This window comes from Musca autumnalis, unplaced genomic scaffold (genome assembly GCF_047663935.1).
Source record: "Musca autumnalis isolate F117 unplaced genomic scaffold, ASM4766393v1 scaffold_5, whole genome shotgun sequence".
In the NCBI taxonomy this organism is placed as follows: Eukaryota; Metazoa; Arthropoda; class Insecta; order Diptera; family Muscidae; genus Musca; species Musca autumnalis.
Genome location: NW_027412088.1, coordinates 144,883,242 through 144,904,728, shown reverse-complemented (window position 1 = coordinate 144,904,728; position 21,487 = coordinate 144,883,242). Strand labels below are relative to the sequence as shown.

Genomic DNA, 21,487 nt, shown 5'->3' with positions numbered 1-21,487 from the left:
ATGAATGAATGCTTTGTGTTGTCGTTGCTTTGTGCGATCCAACCAATGCTAACCAATGCTATCACAGCTATTTAAAGATTTTCTGGCAACCAAACGAAATTGGATTAAACTCCGTACACACTAGAGCTTTTTCTCGGGTTAACCTTCTTTATTAGGATTTGTTTGACATATAAGCAATGGAATTGACATTTAAAACCCAGTGGGTTTGTTAAATCCGGTTATATGTAAACGTACTATTAATGTGGATTTTTTAAAATTTTTATTTTTATATTTTGGCAAAACCTATAACTTTGCGTGTGCGTATAAAAAAAAAAAACAAAAAACATGTATTTAAAGTTGAAGTTATAGGTTTCGACCTTATATAAAACATTAACAAGAAAAACTGTAATAAGAAAAACAAACAAATAAACAAAACAAATAAATTCATATATACGTGAAAATCAATATCCAGAGATCAGATCAGATATCAATATTTTCCGAGTCTGAATCGCATTTTAGTTTGTTGCGTTTTGCCTTTGGCTTGGGCTTTGGTTTTGGTTTTGGTTTTGGTTTGACGAGACGTTTCTTTTTCTTCCTGCAAAGTAAGTAAGTAAAGTAAGTATGTCAATATTTGCAAGTGGGATATATATCTTACATAAAGGTGGTAAGCGACGAACTTTCACCTGGATTGTGATTGTTGTCTAATGAGGCCTCCGCTGCTCGCCTCTCTTCAAGAAGCTTGCTTTGAATTGTTCTCGCCGACACCCCATATAATGCTTCAGCTTTCGGTGGGGTCAATTTGCCTTCACGGCATAAGGATAACGATAATTCCAAATGTTCTTGAGTATATTGTTTCCTTTTTCGTATTTGCTTGTTTCCCTTTGCGTTGCGTTTTTCCTTGGATTTATCCATTGCTTCCTTCGACGTCGATGGCATTTCCATATTATTTGGCATTACATCTGCATTTAGTGCATTTGGTGGTGGTGTCGAGGTCATTTCCAAATTATCCCATATTATATCTGGCATATGTTGTATATCAGTTATTATTGCTTTTGTATTTTGTGGTGGTGGTGGTGTGTTGGTAGTGTTGTTGTTGTTGTTTGCAGTTGCAATTTGTGGTGTTGATATTGATTGTGTTGATTTAGGGAGTGGTAAAAGTGGTGGTAGTGGTAGTCTGGGTGTCAAACAGATAATAGGAGACGTTGCTGCATCTCGTGTTTGTGGTTTGGATGTTGAACGTGTTTCATCCGCAGGAAATAATCGTTTTTCGCTTTCTTTGTTAATAACTGAAAGAGACAAAATTATGGAAAATTGATTGCTATGAAAAGAATCATCTATATATACATATAAAAGAGTAAAGTGATGACTGACAGATCTACAACGCCCAGCCGAAACGGCTGAAGCTAGAATCCCCAAATTTTGTGTGAGGATTAGTCTTGGGGCGAAGGTGCTCGATAAGGCTGGGTTTTTGGAAATTTGTCCTACTCTTCTTCTTTATTTGCGGATCCGTTATTCGGATATAAGCGATCATACAATATTATATGTATTACAAATTAATATATTTTAATGTTTTATGTTATGAAATTATTGACAGCTCTCGATTCTTCGCAGCATATATTAGATTCGTTTCATCCCAGTATCCTGTCCATTCTTGGATGTTCCTTAACCAGTACGTCTCTCTTCTGCCTCTTGTTCTGTGTCCTTCTATATTACATTTAATAATGGCTTGTATAAATTTATATTTATGGTTCCTCATCAGGTGCCCCAGGTATGCGATTTTCCTTGATTTTGCGGTGCGTAAAAGTTGTCTATCAAGGTTCATTCGTCTTAGAATTTCCTGATTCGTAATATGCGATGTATAGGGTATCTTCAGTATTCTTCGGTATACCCACATTTCAAATGCTTCAATTTTTTTCTCATCTGCACTTTTTAGGGTCCAGGTTTCTACTGCATATAGTAGTATAGACCAAATGTAGCATTTGACAAATCTTGCCTTCGTTTTGAGACCAATTTCATGGTTTGTAAGTGTTTTTTTGTATTTAAAAAAGGCATTTCTGGCCATCTCCACTCGACGCTTAATTTCGTTTGATGTGTTCCACTGGTCGTTAATTAAAACGCCGAGGTATGTAAAAGATTTTACGCGTTCGATGTTTTCGTTTTTGATATTTAGTGACGTTTCACAACTGACATATTTTCGACTTACAATCATATATTTTGTCTTCTTTATATTTATTTTGAGGCCATATGATTCGCTTACGTACGTGAGTTTGTCTAGGAGTAGTTGCAGCCCAGATATACTGCTAGCAATAATTGTGGAATCATCAGCATAGCGTATATTATTTATAATTTTACCCATAACTCTTATTCCAATACGTTCTCCTTCAATTGACTCATTAAATATCTTTTGGGAGTATATATTAAAAAGAAGCGGCGATAGTATGCATCCTTGCCTGACTCCTTTTGATATGGGAATTTCATCAGTCAGATCACCATTTATTTCAATTCTTGCAGTTCTTGCAGTTCTTGCAGTTTTGTCCTACAAGGGTGCGAAAAGCATTTTGCTAGTATATGTATGTATGAATCGGGTAGGTAATTTATGACATTGGTTACAAATTTCATTTTTCATTGATGCCCTTATTTGCGAAAATACGCGCTTGCGCATTCCAAGAATCAGGTAGGTCATTTATGACCTTGTTTGCGAAAATACGCGCATTCCAAGAATCAGGTAGGTAATTTATGACCTTGTTTGCGAAAATACGCGCATTCCAAGAATCAGGTAGGTCATTTCTTCTGCACGTGCATGTATTACATGTGTACCTGTGTATGAAAAATCGCCTTATAAGAACGTACACTCACAGATTCTCTTCATTCGAAAATAGTACGGTGAGCGTATCGCACATAATAGAATACAAGTATCAAAAAATGGAACATCAATATACGGAAGAGGAGAAGCGAAGATTCATCTTCGACGCATTAATATCAAGGAGAGGCTACCCATTGAGACAGGAGGTTCTAGGTGATGATCAACCCCCTTTGATCCTTGTTGAAGGATGGTACCCACGCTGTCAAATGGGGTTTGCGCCTTCAACCAGAAGGAAACTACAGAGATTTTTCGCCAATACGGACCTACGTGATAGAATTTGTGTCTTGAGTTTCGACGCACTCAATGTTAGCAGTCCAAATATCCGTTCTCAATACGGATTCCTTCTAAAGGGCCTTATATCAAATTGGATTATTTTCATTGGGACCAGGGGTCTACATACATACCGAAGCGAGACTATCGAGAATATGTTAAGAACAATATATGCTACAGCCCGAAGTATTGGATTGCAAATTAAATACACCGTCTGCGATGCGGACACCATGCATTGCGCACTTGTGCCATATTACGGTATAAGTACAATATATTGTCAACAAAGGCTTTGTGGATTTGACGTTATGCACTTGCTGGTCCACTTAACTACATATTTCAAAAATTCAAGATTACGGTATAGGACAGGACGATATAGGACGCTTCTAAATTTTAACTACGTTAAAAGTAATAGACACTTGCTCAGCCGCTATGACTATGATGAATTCTATTTGGAAACTTATGAAGAAATTTTCAACAATGGAGTTGTGGATGAACTTGTGGAAATGGCCGAGAATGCCGGGAGGAATCGACCAATGGACTTACTTCCAACTATAAAGTTTGTCTCTGCAATGGCAGACTTTCTACGGCTGTTTACGGAAGACATCCGTCTGGACGACAAAAGAGTGATACTAAGAGAATTAAGAAAAATTCTCAGAAGAACCAGGGTTGGAAACCACTTATTAAACAACACATTAGCACGTTTTGTTGGAACGTTGACATCATGGCTTAAATTGCTTAATGATTATGGTGATTTGGACTTAAAAAAATTGACAACTCATTATGGCATAGAAACCTTTTTCTTTACATTAAGAAAAAGGGTACGCGGTACACCAACACCATTGACAATGTCTTACTCCAAATCAAGATATGACATGGCTATTGAGATATCTAATAGTAATAGACACGCACATCAACTATTTTGGAATGAGATGGTATTTCCAAGATAAATATGTATTAAGATTAAGAAATAATTTATTTAAAAATTAATTATAATTATTAAAAAATTTAAAAATAAAGAAAATTTTATTTAAATTTTGCTTTTAATTACAAAGGTCGTAAGTCTATTTGGAAAATTTATATTTAAAATAAGTAGTATTATGTTTACAATAAGAAGAAAATGATAATCATATAAGTAGATGATGATTAGAAGTGGAATGTTTCGAATTAAAAATTGAATTATAAACACAATTACAACAATTTCAACTATCAAATCTTTTTCGATTAAAAAATCCAAAGATAAATCTCAAATCATTTTCGATAGTGATGGTCTCCTAATGTATACAAATAATAAATAGGGTTTACAAAAATTAAAATAATGAATTTTTATTGATTTTATTCAATACTAGCAAAATGCCCGCTACTACGTATGCGGAAAAGGAATAATATACAAATAAACAATATTTAATATGGAGAACACCGAAAATTTTGATGTACTAATACCTATTTGAATTGACATTTAATTTAATTGATATTTATTTTGAATAGTATATGCCTACTTTCATGGATTTTAACCAATTTCAGCAAACCTCAAAATCCTTTGTTGTTAGAAAGGGGTTATACCTTTAAACATACTCATGTGCTACGTGTTCATATAGTGCTTAGTTGGCAGTTTTATAGTGATAGGTCTTTGGTGTTATTCAGACGTGTAATTTTGAATAACAAATGGTGTTATAAGTTGATCCTTCTTCACATAAGGGTGGTGCATTTTCTTTATCTTCTTTCTATAAACCCCTTCCAAATCGAAAATTTTCTTGAATGAATCATCGACCGTAAACACTTTTTGAAAAGTTTTTTCACTTTATATTTAAATTTCGGTAATCGGTTAACAATTCCAATAATTTCAGATCCAAATGTACATTTGTTTTCAAAGTTTTGGCGACTTTCTGACGTTTAAGTGTACATTACGAAAAAAGGTCCGCTATTGGGATATGTTTTGAGATTCCGGGGTGATTAATTATTTTTTCTTTCAAAAAATGAATTGTACAATACGTTTTGAATATTAATAAACTTCAATATAAATTAATTTTTGTATATTAATTGAATTAAATTAAAAAATCTTAGGGTGTGCTAATTATATGTCCCCTTGATAATTTGGTCGTCTTCACAAAACTTTTATTTTCAAAAAACCACTGATAATACAATTCACTTATATCATTAAATCTGTTAAATACATTATAGAAAAGGATTTTGTTTACGAAAATATTTCAATTTACCCTATTAAAACTCTTAGCTGACTGAAATCATTTTTCCCCAAACAGTAATCCTCATAACAAATTTCATTTATCGATTCACCAATACCATTGCATCAATATTTAGTATTATTTAATACTTCTAGTACACTTATTGTACGACCACCTCTAACAATGAACCTGACAAATCAATAATATATCAGAATTTCACTTATATTCCTTAGCCCAATACCAAATTTATTGCATTTTTTTTATTTTTCACGCACTAATGACATAATTCCATCTTCATTGCTACACCCAACGTCAAATTTAATAGCATTTAGTACATATTTATTTCAAAATGAATTTCAAAAAATCCGTATCTAAACACCAACATAATCCCTCATACAACAATTCGAAATTCCACCTATATCCCATCATGCAAAACCAAACTGGTACCAAATTTAGTACTTATAGTATGTATAAGTTTCAAAAATTACTTCCTTTTATCCAAAACTATATCCCAACCGCGATTTAGTATTTTTCGTATACATTAGTACGAATTTCCAAAACTTCCTCCCTATCTCCACTCTAAACGTCAACTGCTATACTAATACCGAATTTCACAATTTCAGCTCTACACCTTTATACCATAATAATTTGGACCAAATTCTGTGCCATTTAGTAATTTTCGTAGACTTGTTGTACGTATATCCACAACCACATCCATATCTCAACCCTACACACCAACAGCGGCTATAATACCAAATTTCCGAATTCCACCTCTATTACGAATTCCACCTCTAGTACGAATTTCAATAATTATCTCCAACAGTAATTGCGAATTTCAGGATTCCAGCTCTATCCGTTCACGCAAATCCGAATTGTACTAAATTTAGTACCATTTAATACTTTGCTTGCACTTATGGTTCGAATTTACAAAAACGTTTCTTTCTTACTCTCCATCAGTGACCTTCATTCCAAATTTCAGGATTCCAGCTCTATCTGTTCACACAAATCCAAATTGTACTAAATTTAGTACCATTTAGTACTTTTCGTACCCTTGTAGTTCGAATTTCCAAAAACCCTTTGGTACATCTTTCTAGCTCTCCATCAGTTACCCTCATTCCAAATTTCAGAATTCTAGCTCTTACCGTTTGCCTAATACAAAGGGTACCATATTTAGTACCTTTTAGTACTTTTCGTATATGTTAGACATTGATAAGATTTGCATCGAGAGAGGTCACGAGTTGGTTTTCTAGTTTCGTTTTCGTAATTTGTCTGAATATGTCCTAAATGTTTATATGTTTCCCAGAAAAGTTTTGGTTAATTTTACCTGCTAAATATTATTCGATCATTATCCAAAATTATAGGCATTTTCATTGACCAAAACTCTATAAGGATATAATACACATTTTGCACAAAAGTTTTGGTCCATTTAATCCGCTAAATACTATCTCATCATCACGTTAATTATCTTCTTCGTCGTAAACCCAAACGTTACTATTATTGCAAATCCGTAGCATCGGAGGAAAATATGGTTTTCTACACAAAACCCTTTATTTATAGGCAGTAGGCCCGAAAAATTAATTAAAATTTTCATCAGGGGAAAGGTCAGTAGTTCTTTTTCCATATGTAGGCTACTTTGCCGGAATTATAAAAGCGAAACTCTCTTTCATGCCGTTCCCTAAAAGTTATAGTCCACTGAAGTTGAAATTTAACTAAAATTTAGTACCTGAGGTAAAAAAGATAGCTCAGTTCGGGTGAACGCCACGATAATTTATTATTATTCTAAAATGTTCTAACAATATCTGTTATAGTTTTCGAGAAATAGCTATTTCTCTCTCTCCAGAAATTTGCAAAAATTACGTATTTTCCAAAATTGGGAAAATAGGTCGCCTTTAGGAGCACGTCAGGCCAACACCTTCCAATATTTTGACTTAATATTGTTGTTGCATTAGTTTCAATATGTTTACTATCGAATCCTAAATGGAAATTAACAATCGGTTACAACAAAAAATGGGGTTTTGGCCAGGAAAATCGATTTCGGAACCATTGTGCTGCTGTGATTAAATTACAATTTTGGATGTAATCTTTTTGCTAATACATACACTCAACGTCAGTAGAATAGAACACCCAATTTTTTGTTAATGTTAGCTAATTTATCCCAAAATGAATGAATATATGTTTTTAATCTTGTAGGGATTTAAAGTATATGATATTCCGTATCAAACACAGAAACAATTATGTTTCTAGCTCTTCGTGAAATGATTTTCGGATCAATTTTCCGATAGTACTATGAAAAATAGGCATTTATTTTTGGTCATCTGGATAGAACAGTCACTTTATTTTCGCGAATTTTTGAGATATTAACGCCGAATTTTCTTTCAGTCGATAAGGCAAGGCTTTCAATCATTTTTCACCAAAGAAAACCTATAAATTATTCCGCGAACACCGAAATAACATAACACCGAATTCCACTACAGGTTATGCTTTCCATACCGGATTTTAAAATTTAATAGTTTTTTAATGAACTCGCAACACAGTCATGGAAATTGAGGTTTTAGGTTTCGTATTTGGCTTCTAAAATTGCCCTCAGTGTATTAAAGTAGCGGTTGTTTTCATATCACAGATTATCTTCCTCTAAATGTGGAGTATATTTCCAAACCTTTAAACGGCAGACTTGTTTGCGGCAAAAAACATCTAGGTTTTTTATAAGAAATTGTTACGTTTTTCATAATTATTTTGAAAATGCTCCATGTTATCAGCACCCGAAGCACTCAATTGTATCCGTCGAGGTTGTCTGTGTCATATTCTTTCTTATTGTGAAGAAATATGACATAACTGGGCGACTCCTATATGTTCCGAGATGTTTCCTTTATCTGTAAATTTAAACCCTTTTACGCTCTTTTTTCGGTGATCGCGGAATTATTTATAGGTTTATTTATTTGCACCAACTAATTTATTTAAGCAATATATTTAAAATTTCCTACTTTTATAATGCAATATTATTTGGAATTAAATTAGTTATTAATTATTAATTAAATTTAAATTTTTTTTGTAGCAATTCTCCCCGATACATCTAACTTGTTTCTTGTGTAAGACTGCAACTTTTTGTGATGCTTCTTCTTTATGTGTCGAGGCCTTTACATGAATACATGAATTCTTCTGATACCTCCCGCATTTAAAATTGGCGCGCTTTTTACAACTTTTAATAGTTGACCATATTCAAATTTTTCAACTCCAGTTTTAGTAGTAGGCCACAGCCACATACATAATTTGTTTTCATTATTACCCATATTAACAACATTATCAAAAATGTTTTTTTTTTTGTGAGTATTTAGTCATTTAAAACGTTTTTAACAACTTTAATACACTCAATGTATCTCTTTCACAAGCAAAACACAAACACAAACTTACTTACAAATGAAAATGAAAAAATTACATATAGCAGCAACAAAAAATCAAAACAAACAAATACAAACAAATCAAAAAATGAAATTCATTCCAACTGTAACAAGTTAAATAAATAATAAATAATAATATATAAATATACTACTATTACTGATTCTTATTCTATGATTCTTACTTGGGAACATCCTGAATTGAATATAATTAATGAATGATAATGTTTTATTATTGGGTATGGGTGGGTTTTTTCTTTTTATTTCATTATAATAAAAACACAAACGGAACAAAACTTACAAACTCCACAAAACTCCAAACTAAACTAAACTCAAACTACTCAAATCACACACACAAACCACAAACAAACCACAACCAACCACAACCAACCCCACAACCAACATCAACCAACATCACATCAAACCACATCAAACCACATCAAACCACATCAATAATTTTTCAATGGTTCAAAAATTCACAAAAAACGAAATAAAACGCAATAATACGCAATAATATTATCTGAGTCAGTCGGAAAACGCAATAATACGCAATAATTTCACGAAAGAATTATCTGAACTCACACACACACACAAAATTATTATAGATAAAACTAGATAAAAGATGTTTTGTTGTTGTTGCTGAGTTTATTCATTTGTATTCATTTGTTGAGAGTTAGATCAAAATTATATTATATATATTATATTATTATTATATATATTATATTATATTATTATATATATATTATATTATATATTAATTATATTATATTATTTATATTATATTATTTTACAAAACAAAAACAACACTAATGGAATACATTTAAGCTTGGAATAAAAAAGTGTCATTTTTGTGCCTCCAAAGTATTTAAGAAAAAAAGTAAAGAAAAAAAAGTAACGTCGTCGTTCACCTCATACAATATTGTGACATCATTTGACTGCACGTCGTTATCGTAAAAAATTTCGTCCTGTACCACAACAACAACAAACCTCGTCGCATTATAATAATAATAATTACGGTGCTTATTATAGCGGTCAACCTTATTACATATCAGTAAGTTTTTAAGAAATTATACCTTACAAAGGGCTTTGTTTTAAAATCTATAAAATATCGAGTAATAGCCTATTTATATTATAGATTTTTTTCGGGTTGATGTTCTTTATGACGATTTATTTGACGTAAATATACCCAATGGAATTGACATCTAAAACCCAGTGGGTTTGTTAAATCCGGTTACATATAAACGTACTATTAATTGACTAATTGAGCGTTCTAAATACCAACTAAATTTTATAAATATTAACAAGTGGTTTTGAGGTCACTCGGGGTCGTTATGAAGGGTTTGTTGCTTGAACCGTTGAATTTTCCTAGAATTTGCAAATGAATTCAGCGCCTTTTATTTGCTTTTTGTTTTTATTGACGATGAAATTGCCAAGTGTAAGAAGGTGGCATAGAAAGTGGAAAGTTGGTGGAAGTGATTGAGTCACCCAAGCTGACAACACATTGGAATCTCAGAAGTTCATCTATTGATTGAAAAAACAAAATATTTCTTGGTGACGTAGGGGCTCCTACGTTGTTAATTCATTATTTATGAAAATAATTACCCAGGAAAAAGTTTGCATCCAAAGATGCAATTTAATCACAAGTACAAGTGCCGATGCACTACATCTTTTTCTATGAATTCAGCAATTTATTTTACAAGGGAGCGCACGGCTAGGACGCACAGTGATGCCGCTTCCTTTTAAACGTGGACAAAAATAGAAGGAGTTGACCTAGGATAATAATTTTTTGTACAAGTACTTATGAGGGCATAGGAATGAAAAGTGCAGACTTTGGTCCATATCTGATCGGATTTGGATATAGCCCTCCTATATATCTTTTCCCGATTTAGCTATAACTCGGCCAATTTTAAAAGAATAGCCTTCAAATTAAATATGTGATATTTTCTTAGGCCCCTGGTCAGTTTTACCGATTTTACAAACATTGGTTCAGATTTTGATATATCCCCCATATATATCTTTCCCCGGTTTTGCAATAAATCGGTCAATTTGAATTGAATAGCGTTCAGATTTAATATGTGATGTTGTCTTAGGTCCAGGACCAGTTATATCAATTTTGACAAAAATCGGTTGAGATTTTGATATAGTCCCTATATAACATTCTCCTATTTAGCTATATCAATTTTAATTGAATAGCCTTCAAATTTAATATGCGATATTTTCTATGGTCCCTGTTTAGTTTTACCGATTTAAACAAAATCCAAGTGAACCTAAAAATAGAGACACAAAGAACCGTGCACGATTGGTTGTTGTTATTTTTCGACAACTATCAAAATAGGTATGTGCATTCTCTGCAATGTGGAGACACATGACAGTGGGAGTAGTTAATTTGGTTTACATATACGGCTACGAGAGTTTTTAGGTGTTTCGGTTGAATTCGCATTTAAACGAATTCATCAGTCACACTTATTCTTGAGCTCGAGTCGTCATAAAATTGTGGAAGGGTTCTTTGTTTCAATACAAAGAACTGATGAGTCCAAGTGGCGTTGGATGAAACTAGTCTTCTCTGCCATCCCCTAAAGTATGGGTTTCCTCACCTGTCGTCGATAAGCAACCCATACTGAAAATGCTGCTGCATTAGAATCCAGTTCTCCATACATTTAGCTGGCCTATAACTAGTCTGATCCCCAGCCATCCTTGAACAGAAAGACGAAGAGAACAAGTTCAGTACTGAGAAGGCAGATAACTCCTGAGGAAAAGCAATTTCCAAAGCGCAAGCCGTAAACACACCCAACGTTTCAGTATCGTTGGGCGTCATTTCTGATAAGAGAATAATAGAGGAAGGGCAACATAGATCGAATTTTTCTTTATACTTTTATCAGAAATGACGCTCAACTTTACCGAAACGATGGATGTGTTTCGGCTTCAGGGACAAGGACGCAAGAAACTTCATTGACAAAGCTGAACTCTCGGGAAAATCAGCTACAGACATTGGGCGCTAGTTCACACCGGTTTTAGGAGCGTCATTGTTGCTGCATAGGAAAAGACCCTCTACAAAGGCATCGATGCCATTACCTGTCATAACACAAAATCATTTTTTTTATTTTTTTTTTTTTTTTGGTGATATGTATAGTTTTTACATACAACATTTTAAACCCTTTATTTAGGTACATACCTAATGAAAAACAAGTAAAAAGCTTCCACATTAAAATATTCTGAATTTAGGTGGAATATTTAGATTTCTTTCCGTTATGAAAGTTCTGTTGGCCGTTGTTTAGGGGTCGTTGTTTAGGGGTATACCAAAACGTGAACCTATGTCTGCAATTATTAGCGGAGAAGTGTTTTGATCACTACGAACACTTAATGCTAAATTGCACCCAATTTAGAGAAAAAATTTAAATAAAAATAAAAATTTTGAATGGGAGGCACCCGAAGGACTGGATTTATATGGACTATATCCGACTTGATGAAATATTGTAATACGATTTGCAAATTTTGGATCAAATCCATTGCTCCCTTCGAGAGTTTTCGTTCACATGACATTGGATGCACATCCTCTTGTGGTTCGAGCATAGTAATTTCTTAACAGATACATATAGCATACCAAGAATATGTTTATAATATGTAATTTAACATACACACGAAATCGCTTAAAATGACATTGTTTATAACGTAATGTCATGGTGAATTATCCAAAAGACGATTTGAATCGAAACACGCTAAGAATGCGTGATGTCTCTGTTTATCTGTTTAACCCATTTCGTCGTAATTGGTGTTCGATTTTTCGAACAGCAAAATAATTTTATGGATGAAAAAGGTATAATTTTAAAAAGCTTTTAGAATGTATATTAAGTCTTCTCTGTCAGCAAATAAAAAAATCTTCCCTTGAAAACTTTTCCTCCACCTCGATGGTAGGGGTGCATTTTCGAAGCCTATATTTTTGGATACTTTTTTAAATTAATTTTAAAAAATTAAAAAAAAAACATGAAATTTAAAAAGTAATCATGGTGAATTATTGCCAATATATAAAACCGTTTCACAAAACATAAAGAAGATGATTTAGATGCACAAGCATGACTTTACATATGTGCAAAGTCGACTTTCGAAATTGTCATAAATGTCAGTGGCTATATCAAAACGTGGAAATGTATGGACAAATTAGGGGGAAGAGTTATTATAGCCCCATAGAAAACGAAATATTAAATTTCAGTCATTTCTGTAGGATAGCCGTACTATCCTACAATATCCTGAAAACCCCTTAAATCTGGAAGTACCGTTCTAGTTTGTCTGCATAAAGCATGAACCAGTGCTCACAAATTTCTGGATTGAAGTATAGCGGGCCCCAAAGAAGACTAAATATGCATTAAATTACTATGAGGGGTAATCCAAAACGTGAACCAGCACTGACACATTTCCGGGGGAAAGTTTTGTAGGCCCAAAGAAGACCCTATATTACTCTTTAATAATTTTTTCGTTCACTCTGGTCCATACTTTGCACATCGTAATATTTCTACGCGACATAGATCGTGCAAACATACTTTACATTTTGACATCACAAACAATAAGAGGCGGTCTCACTTGTATAGAAAGGAGTGCCAAAAATAGTTCTAATCGAGCTACCGCCTCGAAATTTTAAATATAGTTTTACAACGAGGCAAGATGATAAAAAAATTGAGTGGATGTAGGTCCACATTTAGGTATAGCCCCCTTGTAAAGGTAATGCATGATTTTTGGTACAGTCGAAATCGCTTATAACGTCGGTCAAGGGACCGACCAAAATCGGACGCTATAAGCGATAGTCGTTATAAACGATACTTATAAAAGAGGTGGAAATATATTGTGTATACGTTGTTTTATTACTTTTTCATCTATATACATACGTATAAATGACTTTAAAACAAGATAATAAAAAAACTATATTAAATACATTCTTACACTGACGGTAATTGAAATTCTGATTCTATATTATCCTAAATTTCTTCGTTAGAATTGTCTTCATCTTCCAATATTTTTTCGTCATTGGAAACATTGTCATCAATGACAACTTATTCATCAATATCTTCTACGTGCTGGGAGGAATGAGAATGAAGATAATTCAGTTGTCCAAACCCATCTTCGAACATGATGCGCATATGTTTGATATTTTGTTGTTGTTTGAGTTTGAAAAAATATACATATAACAAAATATTGAGAGAATTTTTTCTTCTTCGACGTTATAACCGATAGCAAAATTCAAATACTTCACAAAAAACTGACGTTACAACCGATATGACGTTATAAGCGACGACGTTATAAGCGATATTTATTTGTGTGGAATATAAAGGGCAGAAATTCGGGACTTTTGGATTTCGTCGTTATAAGCGATATGACCTTATAAACGACGACGTTATAAGCGATTTCGACTGTATTTTGAAGAATTTAGACACAGTTTCCAATTGATTTGGTTGAAATTTCGCATCCTCGCAATAAAATGTTCAATATAGGTCTACCTTTGGGTATAGCCCCCATATAAAGGTGTATTTTTTAAAAAAACACGAAGTCTCCAAAATGCTCCCAACATTAGTAAAACTCAACATAAATTCACTGATTTCAAAAATACCAGAAAATCTATTTACAAAGAATTTATTTTTAAGGAAGTTAGAAAACTATGTATGAATATCTTTTTACGTAAAAACATTGCCAATTCTATCAACTATAATTTTTAAATCTGGAAATTGTACATTTATTCCACTCATAAGCTGCGAATGCTTTTCAAATTTTTCGACTTTTCTTGACATATTACCGCTGTAAATTGGCAAAAATTGTACTGGATATTAACAATTTGATGTGTTTAGGTAATATTTATTTCAATCGGAATCAAATTTGTTGCCATAAATTTTCGATTTTTGTCCACGGGAGGAACCACAGTGCGATATGGCCCTCTTCAAACATAAACTAATTTTGGACCGATATAATAAAAACTTCTTTAACAAATTTTTAATTTTGATAGACTATAACAGTCAATCTATACTATATCGACTCAGAATTTTATCCTGTAGTGCGATTCTCTAACTCATTTTTTTGAGTTAACGACAAATGTCGGTAAAATTAAAAGACAAAATTATGAATGAAAAGTTCAAATAAAAGTTGACAACACTGTTGCTATCGATAGAACTTTACGACTACTTTCTTTTGGTCGCTAACTTACCGAAAAATATCGTTAATTACCGAATTTATAAGCATTTTAATTTTACCGATTTTTGTCGGTAACTCAAAAAATGTGTTAGAGAATCGCACTACTGATAACAAATATGTAAACTTTATAGGGTTGCAAATAAGTATGTCAATGCGTGACAAACGGAAAAATATACCCTCCACTCTACGGTGAAGGGTATAAAAATTGCATAATAATAATAATAATAATGATTATAATAATAATAACAATAATAATTATAATAAAGCAAATAAATAAAATAAAAAAAAAATAATAATAATTGTTCCAAAAACATGCCAGAAGGGACAAGGGAGACTTCTCTCAATGAGTATCAATGAGTGCACCCCGATTCATATTAGCTCAATGATATGGGAACTACTGTTTATCGCCGAGTCCGAACGGTGTGCCTAAGACACCACTTGTAGAGAAGTTTTAAATTAAAAATTGCATATCTCATGTATTTTTCAACAGAAATCAAAGTTTACTTAGAACTAATAAATTATGTTTGGTATCTTCTAAACAGCCTAGAGCATGAGAAAAAACATTTTCCTATTCTTAATGCGTTTTTACACTTCTATGACTATAAACCAAACATTTGTTAACCACTTTTAAAAAAAATATACTTTATTCGAAAAATATTAGTCGTCCATTTGCCGTTATTAAATTTACTGCAGTTTTTCTCATGTTGTGCCAGTAAAGCAAATTTTTACTTTTCGTTTCTTTCCTTATAAACGGCGTTTTAAGCATTTTGTCGTGTTAACCTTCTCTATGAAGATATATTTGACGTATACGCAATAGAATTGACATTTGCAATCCAGTAGATTTATTAAAACCCCGTATATGTAAACATACTATAAGTTTTCTTTAAACAAAATTGGGTCTGATGAATGCTTTCTTCCCAAGTTTACATTTCTGCTAGAGTTTTTGCAATTATGTGCACGTTGGCGTTTCCGTACGTTTTGAAAATTTTATAGTACGGTTACACTACAGTTTTTTGTCGGGTTAACCCACTTCGAGAGGATTTATTTGACGTTTGCGCTATGGAATTAACATTTTAAATCCAAACCCACTAAGTTATCCGGTTAAGTGTAACCGGGGTATTACATATGTATATACAGTTGAACCTCGATTATCCGTGAATCGATTATCCGGGAACCTCCATTATCCGTGATAGGAAATAAATGTTGGACTTCTTCCATTTCTTCTAGTTTTCGTTATAAACTTCATTATCCGGGAAAATCGATTATCCGTAATGCTTCCGGTCCCGACCATCACGGATAATCGAGGTCCGACTGTATAAGAAAGTGATCTGTGACAGATCTATCTTTTTGTTTCTGTTATTGTTTTTTAACACCTCATTTTGTCCGAATTTCACCTCACCAAATAAATGTGTTTGTTCTTCTCTTTTTCTCACCAACAGCACGGACAACAACCTCCACCACAGTTGAATGGCAATGGTAACGATAACAACAAAGCAACGCCTGTTGTTATCGACATTGATGTGAAACGCAACGGTACTGCCGACAATGACAACACAAACCAAATTAGTACACGGTAAGTGTATTCGTTTTCCCCTTTATGCGGATTTTAAAATAATTGTTAACTAACAAAAGTAATTTGCATGTAACCAGATAATGTTTGTTTCTTTTTCTTATTTTATTGACAAGTTATTGGTAAGCGTATTTTTTCAATATTTTAGTAGTATTAAAACATTTCATATAAAAGGGCAATGTGAGAGAATTATAAACACGAGAGTATGAGAGTGAAGATAAAGCGTGTTGCCATATAAGCAACCGATTGACAGTCCCAATAGTTATAAGGTTTCCGACCAAATATAAAAACAAAATTGGACACTTATTTCATCGGATAGTAGATTCAAGATGTTCCAGATCCTTCAAGAATTTATATCTGGACATATACCTATTTGTATGGAACTTTATAGTCCCGGTCCACACTAGCGTGAATTTCATTAAAAAATTTTCTTTTATAATTATTAATATGTAATGAATAACTTTAAAATGGTTTTTTAATCAGTTTATTCGAGCTGAGCTGATCTAGGAATATGTATGTTCCAGAACCTGCAAAAATCTACAAATTTGTCCTACGATGACAATTTTTTCTTTCTTGCAGTACTGGAACAGACCCTATTTGTGTACGTCCGTCTATCAATCCGATCGTCACGATAACACGAGAAACCTATTGATTTTTGAGATGATAAGATAATATTCAGGAATCGGAATTTGAAAAATAACTTCTGTGGGGAAATAATGAACTTTTTACTCTAAATTGAATATCTCAGTAGTGGAATTCTGTAACTCATTTTTTGAGTTACCGACTAAAATCGATAACATTAAAACGCAAAATTATTAATGAAAAGTTCAAACAAAAGTTGATAGCACACTTTCTGTCGGTAGAACTTTACGACTACTTTTTATTCGTCGTTAACTTACCGAAAAACATCGTTAATTACCGAAATTATAAGCATTTTAATTTTACCGATATTTGTCGGTAACTCAAAAAATGAGTTACAGAATTCCACTACAGATTCGATTTTGGCATTCCCAAGGAAATGCCGTAAACGTCAAAAATATTCGGTTTAAATTTTACCAATAATAACACCTCAGTATTTTAGAAGCCCACACAATAACAAAAAAAACCCTCGTAGTCTTTAGATATATCCGGTTAAAATCTACCAGATTTCCCATACAAAAATAAATCCTTGTATTGGGTGGATTTGCTTTAAATCCGGCATAAATCCTCGTATACAGCTCTGTTTTTTGCAACATCTTGCTAAAAAATACAAAAAGTTGCTAGTTGGCACAAGAAACAAGGTAGATGCATAGGTGAGTTGCTATTACAAAAATAATTTAAAATGTCAAAATTTGTAAACGATGCGAAAAAATAAATTTGATTTGATATACAAAAATGATTTTAATCAACCAAGACAAATATTTGCGATGTTTAAACGATAAAATAATTCTTTATTTGCTCATTAGTAGCAGAATGTGCTAACATTTTCAATATTAAACAGTAAAGCTTCGTTCCCGTACTTTTTAATAGTAAAACTCGTAAAAGAGAGAACAACAAAAAATTTGTTCTCAAACACAAGCTTTTGAAATAGTTCTGGAACGGAAAAATGGAAAATACGTCAAAAAAACAGAAATAAATGTCAAAGTCGGCGTATCAGCCAATCAGATGCCGGCAACCATGTTACTATTTTTTTACTCGCCCAAATTCAGCGCCATTTTTGGTTAAAGAGAAGTGAACAGTCAAAGCGTTCCCGTGCTTTTTAGTTCTGGAACAGAGCTTCTGACTCATTTATATTTCTACCATTCCGCACACCAATCATTTAAGACGTAATACTCTTCCAAGGTTCCATTTTTATTATTCCTTATGTTTCTATATAAATATGTACGATCAATATACATGTTTTAGCTCTGTTCCAGAACTAAATAGGTTTTATAATTTTTACCACTTTTACACATTTTGCGTTCCCGTACACAAAATTTATATGAAAATCGTTTACGACTTTTACAACTTTTACGACTTTCACCACTTTATAAAATACGGGAACAGGCCATTTATTTAATTTATAATTGTTCGACAAACATCCCATAACGGACAAGAGAGACTTCTCTCCCAAAATGACCAAAAACAATTGAACATCAATATGGCAACTCTCCATCACTCAATTTCAACAAAATATAAGAGCTTTTTCTCGTAACCACAACATATAAAAGAGCTCTCTTCTCATTTATGAATTGCGAATCGTCTGATCGATAAACGACGTCGACGGTCGACATGATTGTGTTCAAGCGCCCATAAGCTTAATTAATCTCTTTTTCTGTTTATTCTCTCACTCTCCCCAATCTTTTTTTATTATCAGCTGACTCAGTTTCTTCATACCACTGATGGGCAGAAATGCTCTGCCTCACACACAAAAGTGTAAAAAATACATGAGTCTCTCGCAATTTGCCCATCAGTGCTTCATACCGAGTCAGATACATTCAATTTGAAAACAAAAAACACAAACATTGATATTCTTTCTATTTTATTCCAGCTCTTCAGTCTTTCTACGCGTTGTGGCCTGTGTGGTCGGTGTCGGCATTTTAACCGCGATTGTTACGCTTATCTGGTACTACATGGGTTGGACATTCGGATTACCTGCCCTTCTCGTCGCTTTGTTGGTGATCTTGCTCACCAAACCGGGTTGGCGATGGTTTTACATAGCCGGTGCAACGGCTAAACGAGATTTTACGTGAGTTTTACCAAAAAACAAAACTTTAAATTTTGTTGAAATAATTGTTGTTATTTTCCAAATGTGTGGGGCTATGTGGCTACTTAAAGACGAAGTTACAACCAAATGCCTGTTTTGAAAAATCTAAACAATGTTAGTTGCTTGGTGTTGGTTGGTAGCATCCCCGAAATGGGGACAATGTGTTTGGTTGCGAGATAATGGCTCTGTGTGTGTTTACATGGATGAGCTTCATAGTTTATTATAATTGCTGATTTATTTTTTCCTTACTTTACTTTGCCATTATCGTAGACTTTGTCAATGAGTTTTGAGTAACTATGAAGCTATTCATTAAAAAAGAACAACAACAAATTGTGCTAATGTGGTGAATCGAAATAAGTAAAGAATAATACATTTCTGATTTAGTTAAGTTATTAAAATGTATTCGAAATGTTTAATGCTAATGGAAGTAACCTAAAGAAACCAGAAATGAATTTTGAATATTGTTCAATGAAAACAACTTTTTGTTTGTTTCGTTTTTTCTGCTTCTTCACAGCAAAAAATTTACCTTCAAAAGAAAAACATGAATTAAAAATGTTGATGTTTGTTTGTCAAAAAGAGCAACACAAAGATATCAACAAAAGAAACTGCTTTACCTCATCTCCGTTCGTTCGGTGGTCACGCACTCTAGCCTTGTAAACAAAACAAAAAAAGATCATCACAATAAATTTTTGGATAATGAAGAGACTAATGACTTGACAATAAAATTAAGTTTAATTATTTAATTTTTTCTTGTATTATTACAAAGCTTTGTTTTGTTTTCCTCCGAAAATACGTTTTTTACAATTACAAAGTAGTGAAAGTTTCCCTCACATTGTCGAGATAAGAATGACAGCTGTTAGTAGTACTCATATTATTATCGGATGAGGAAGGTTAGTATAACAGCAAATAGATGTGGGTTATACGTGTATGAATGAGGGTTGTATGACAAATTTACCTTGCTACCATAATTAACACTTATAGCAACTACTGCTTCATTGAATGATACGAAGTGCAATGTCTCTCAGAATCACAACAACAATTCGATGGTAATTATTAGTTGTGCAATAATCAATATTAATTTTGAAATCAAATGCTGAAAAAAATAAGCATAATATTTGCTCTGCTATACCCCGTTTATACTACGCTTCATTTAGCAAATCCAATGGATTTAAGTTGTCATTTTCTTACAATATATTGCTAAGTTTACATTTACGAAATCCACTCGATTTCAACTGTTAATTCCATGCTTAAACGTGAAATAAAATCTCATCTGAAATCCATTGGATTTCATTTGAGTTTTAAGCAATGGAATTGACAGTTGAAATCGAGTGGATTTCGTAAATGTAAACCTAGCATATGTCAAATAAATCAAGATAATGCACTTAATCATCATCGTTTAAGTGTATAGTCTAAACCAAGTTTTATACCAAATTCCTCATATCGTTATATGTCAAAAATATTTAATGCAGTGTTTTTAAAAATATCTTAAGGCCTGGGTACATAAGCTGCCTCGCCTGCTTGCCTTGCTTTCCTGCATCATTTCAGACATAATAAAAATAAAAGAATAAAGAAGGCCGAGCAAATGTCGAACTGGATTGCCCTTTTCTTTTTACAGTGTTTTATTTAACTTGCTTTGTTTATTCTTCTATCAGAAGCAAGCAAGGTATGCAGACAAGGCAGCTTATGTGCCTAGGCCTTTATGCCTTAAGCTAGGGTCACATTAGGCAAATATTTGCTCTAGCTACCGGCAGTGTGCGCTTACTGAGAGCAAATGAGCGTAAATAATGCATAGAAATTTATGCTCAATTGCTCTCAGTAAAAACGCACTCCCCCTGTCGCTGGAGCAAATATTTGCCTAGTGTTACCCTAGCTTTAGTCTCTCTAATAGTACGTTTAGACTATGGTGAATTTAGCAAAATCCAGTCGATTTAAGTTGTCATTTTCATACAATATATGTCAAATAAATCGAGATATATAAGTGTATGGTCTAACAGGGGTTTAACAGTCCTATGTAAACATGGCCGCAATGCTTGGTTTACATTTACGAAATCCACTCGATTTTAACTGTCAATTTCATTGCTTAAACGTCAAATGAAATCCATTGGTTTTCAGATGAGTTTCCATTTGACGTATACGCAAAGGAATTGACAGTTGAAATCGAGTAGATTTCGTATATGTAAACCTAGCATTAGATAGCATTTTCTTTGATCAATTTCATGATATTATGCTAAGTTTACATTTACGAAATCCACTCGATTTCAACTGTCGAGTGGATTTCGTAAATGTAAACCAAGCATTACACTACTATGTAACAAGATCTAGGAACGCATAATTTCA

The 21,487-nt window shown here is 33.1% G+C and overlaps 3 protein-coding genes across 8 annotated transcripts in view; 2 read left to right on the top strand and 1 right to left on the bottom strand.

Moving 5' to 3' along the window:
- Positions 1-21,487, top strand: part of Orc6 (Origin recognition complex subunit 6) — a 213,059-nt gene that overhangs the window by 9,849 nt on the left and 181,723 nt on the right. The window lies entirely within an intron of this gene.
- The window catches only part of Fatp2 (Fatty acid transport protein 2), a 130,962-nt gene that overhangs the window by 81,556 nt on the left and 27,919 nt on the right, over positions 1-21,487 (top strand). For 2 of the 6 annotated variants that reach the window (XM_073990232.1, XM_073990234.1), the window contains exons 2-3: positions 16,295-16,428; positions 18,935-19,132. In XM_073990232.1, the coding sequence (XP_073846333.1) occupies positions 16,295-16,428; positions 18,935-19,132 (332 nt within the window). Of the gene's footprint in view, positions 1-8,344; positions 8,379-9,546; positions 9,736-16,294; positions 16,548-18,934; positions 19,133-21,487 lie in introns of those variants that run through there. The other 4 variants (XM_073990235.1, XM_073990233.1, XM_073990236.1 and 1 more) reach the window with 4 other exon arrangements.
- LOC141405654 (uncharacterized) lies at positions 237-9,262 on the bottom strand. Its single transcript, XM_073990251.1, has 3 exons — positions 8,870-9,262; positions 635-1,265; positions 237-574 (listed from the first exon to the last, which is right to left on the bottom strand). The coding sequence occupies exons 1-3, from the start codon at positions 8,877-8,879 to the stop codon at positions 460-462; spliced, it is 756 nt and encodes a 251-aa protein (XP_073846352.1). The 5' UTR covers positions 8,880-9,262; the 3' UTR covers positions 237-459.

Excerpts from the sequence above, each read along its gene's own strand:
- LOC141405654 (XM_073990251.1), bottom strand. Across the intron at positions 575-634 it reads TCGTCGCTTACCACCTTTAT|GAAGAAAAAGAAACGTCTCG; the intron begins GTAAGATATATA and ends CTTACTTTGCAG.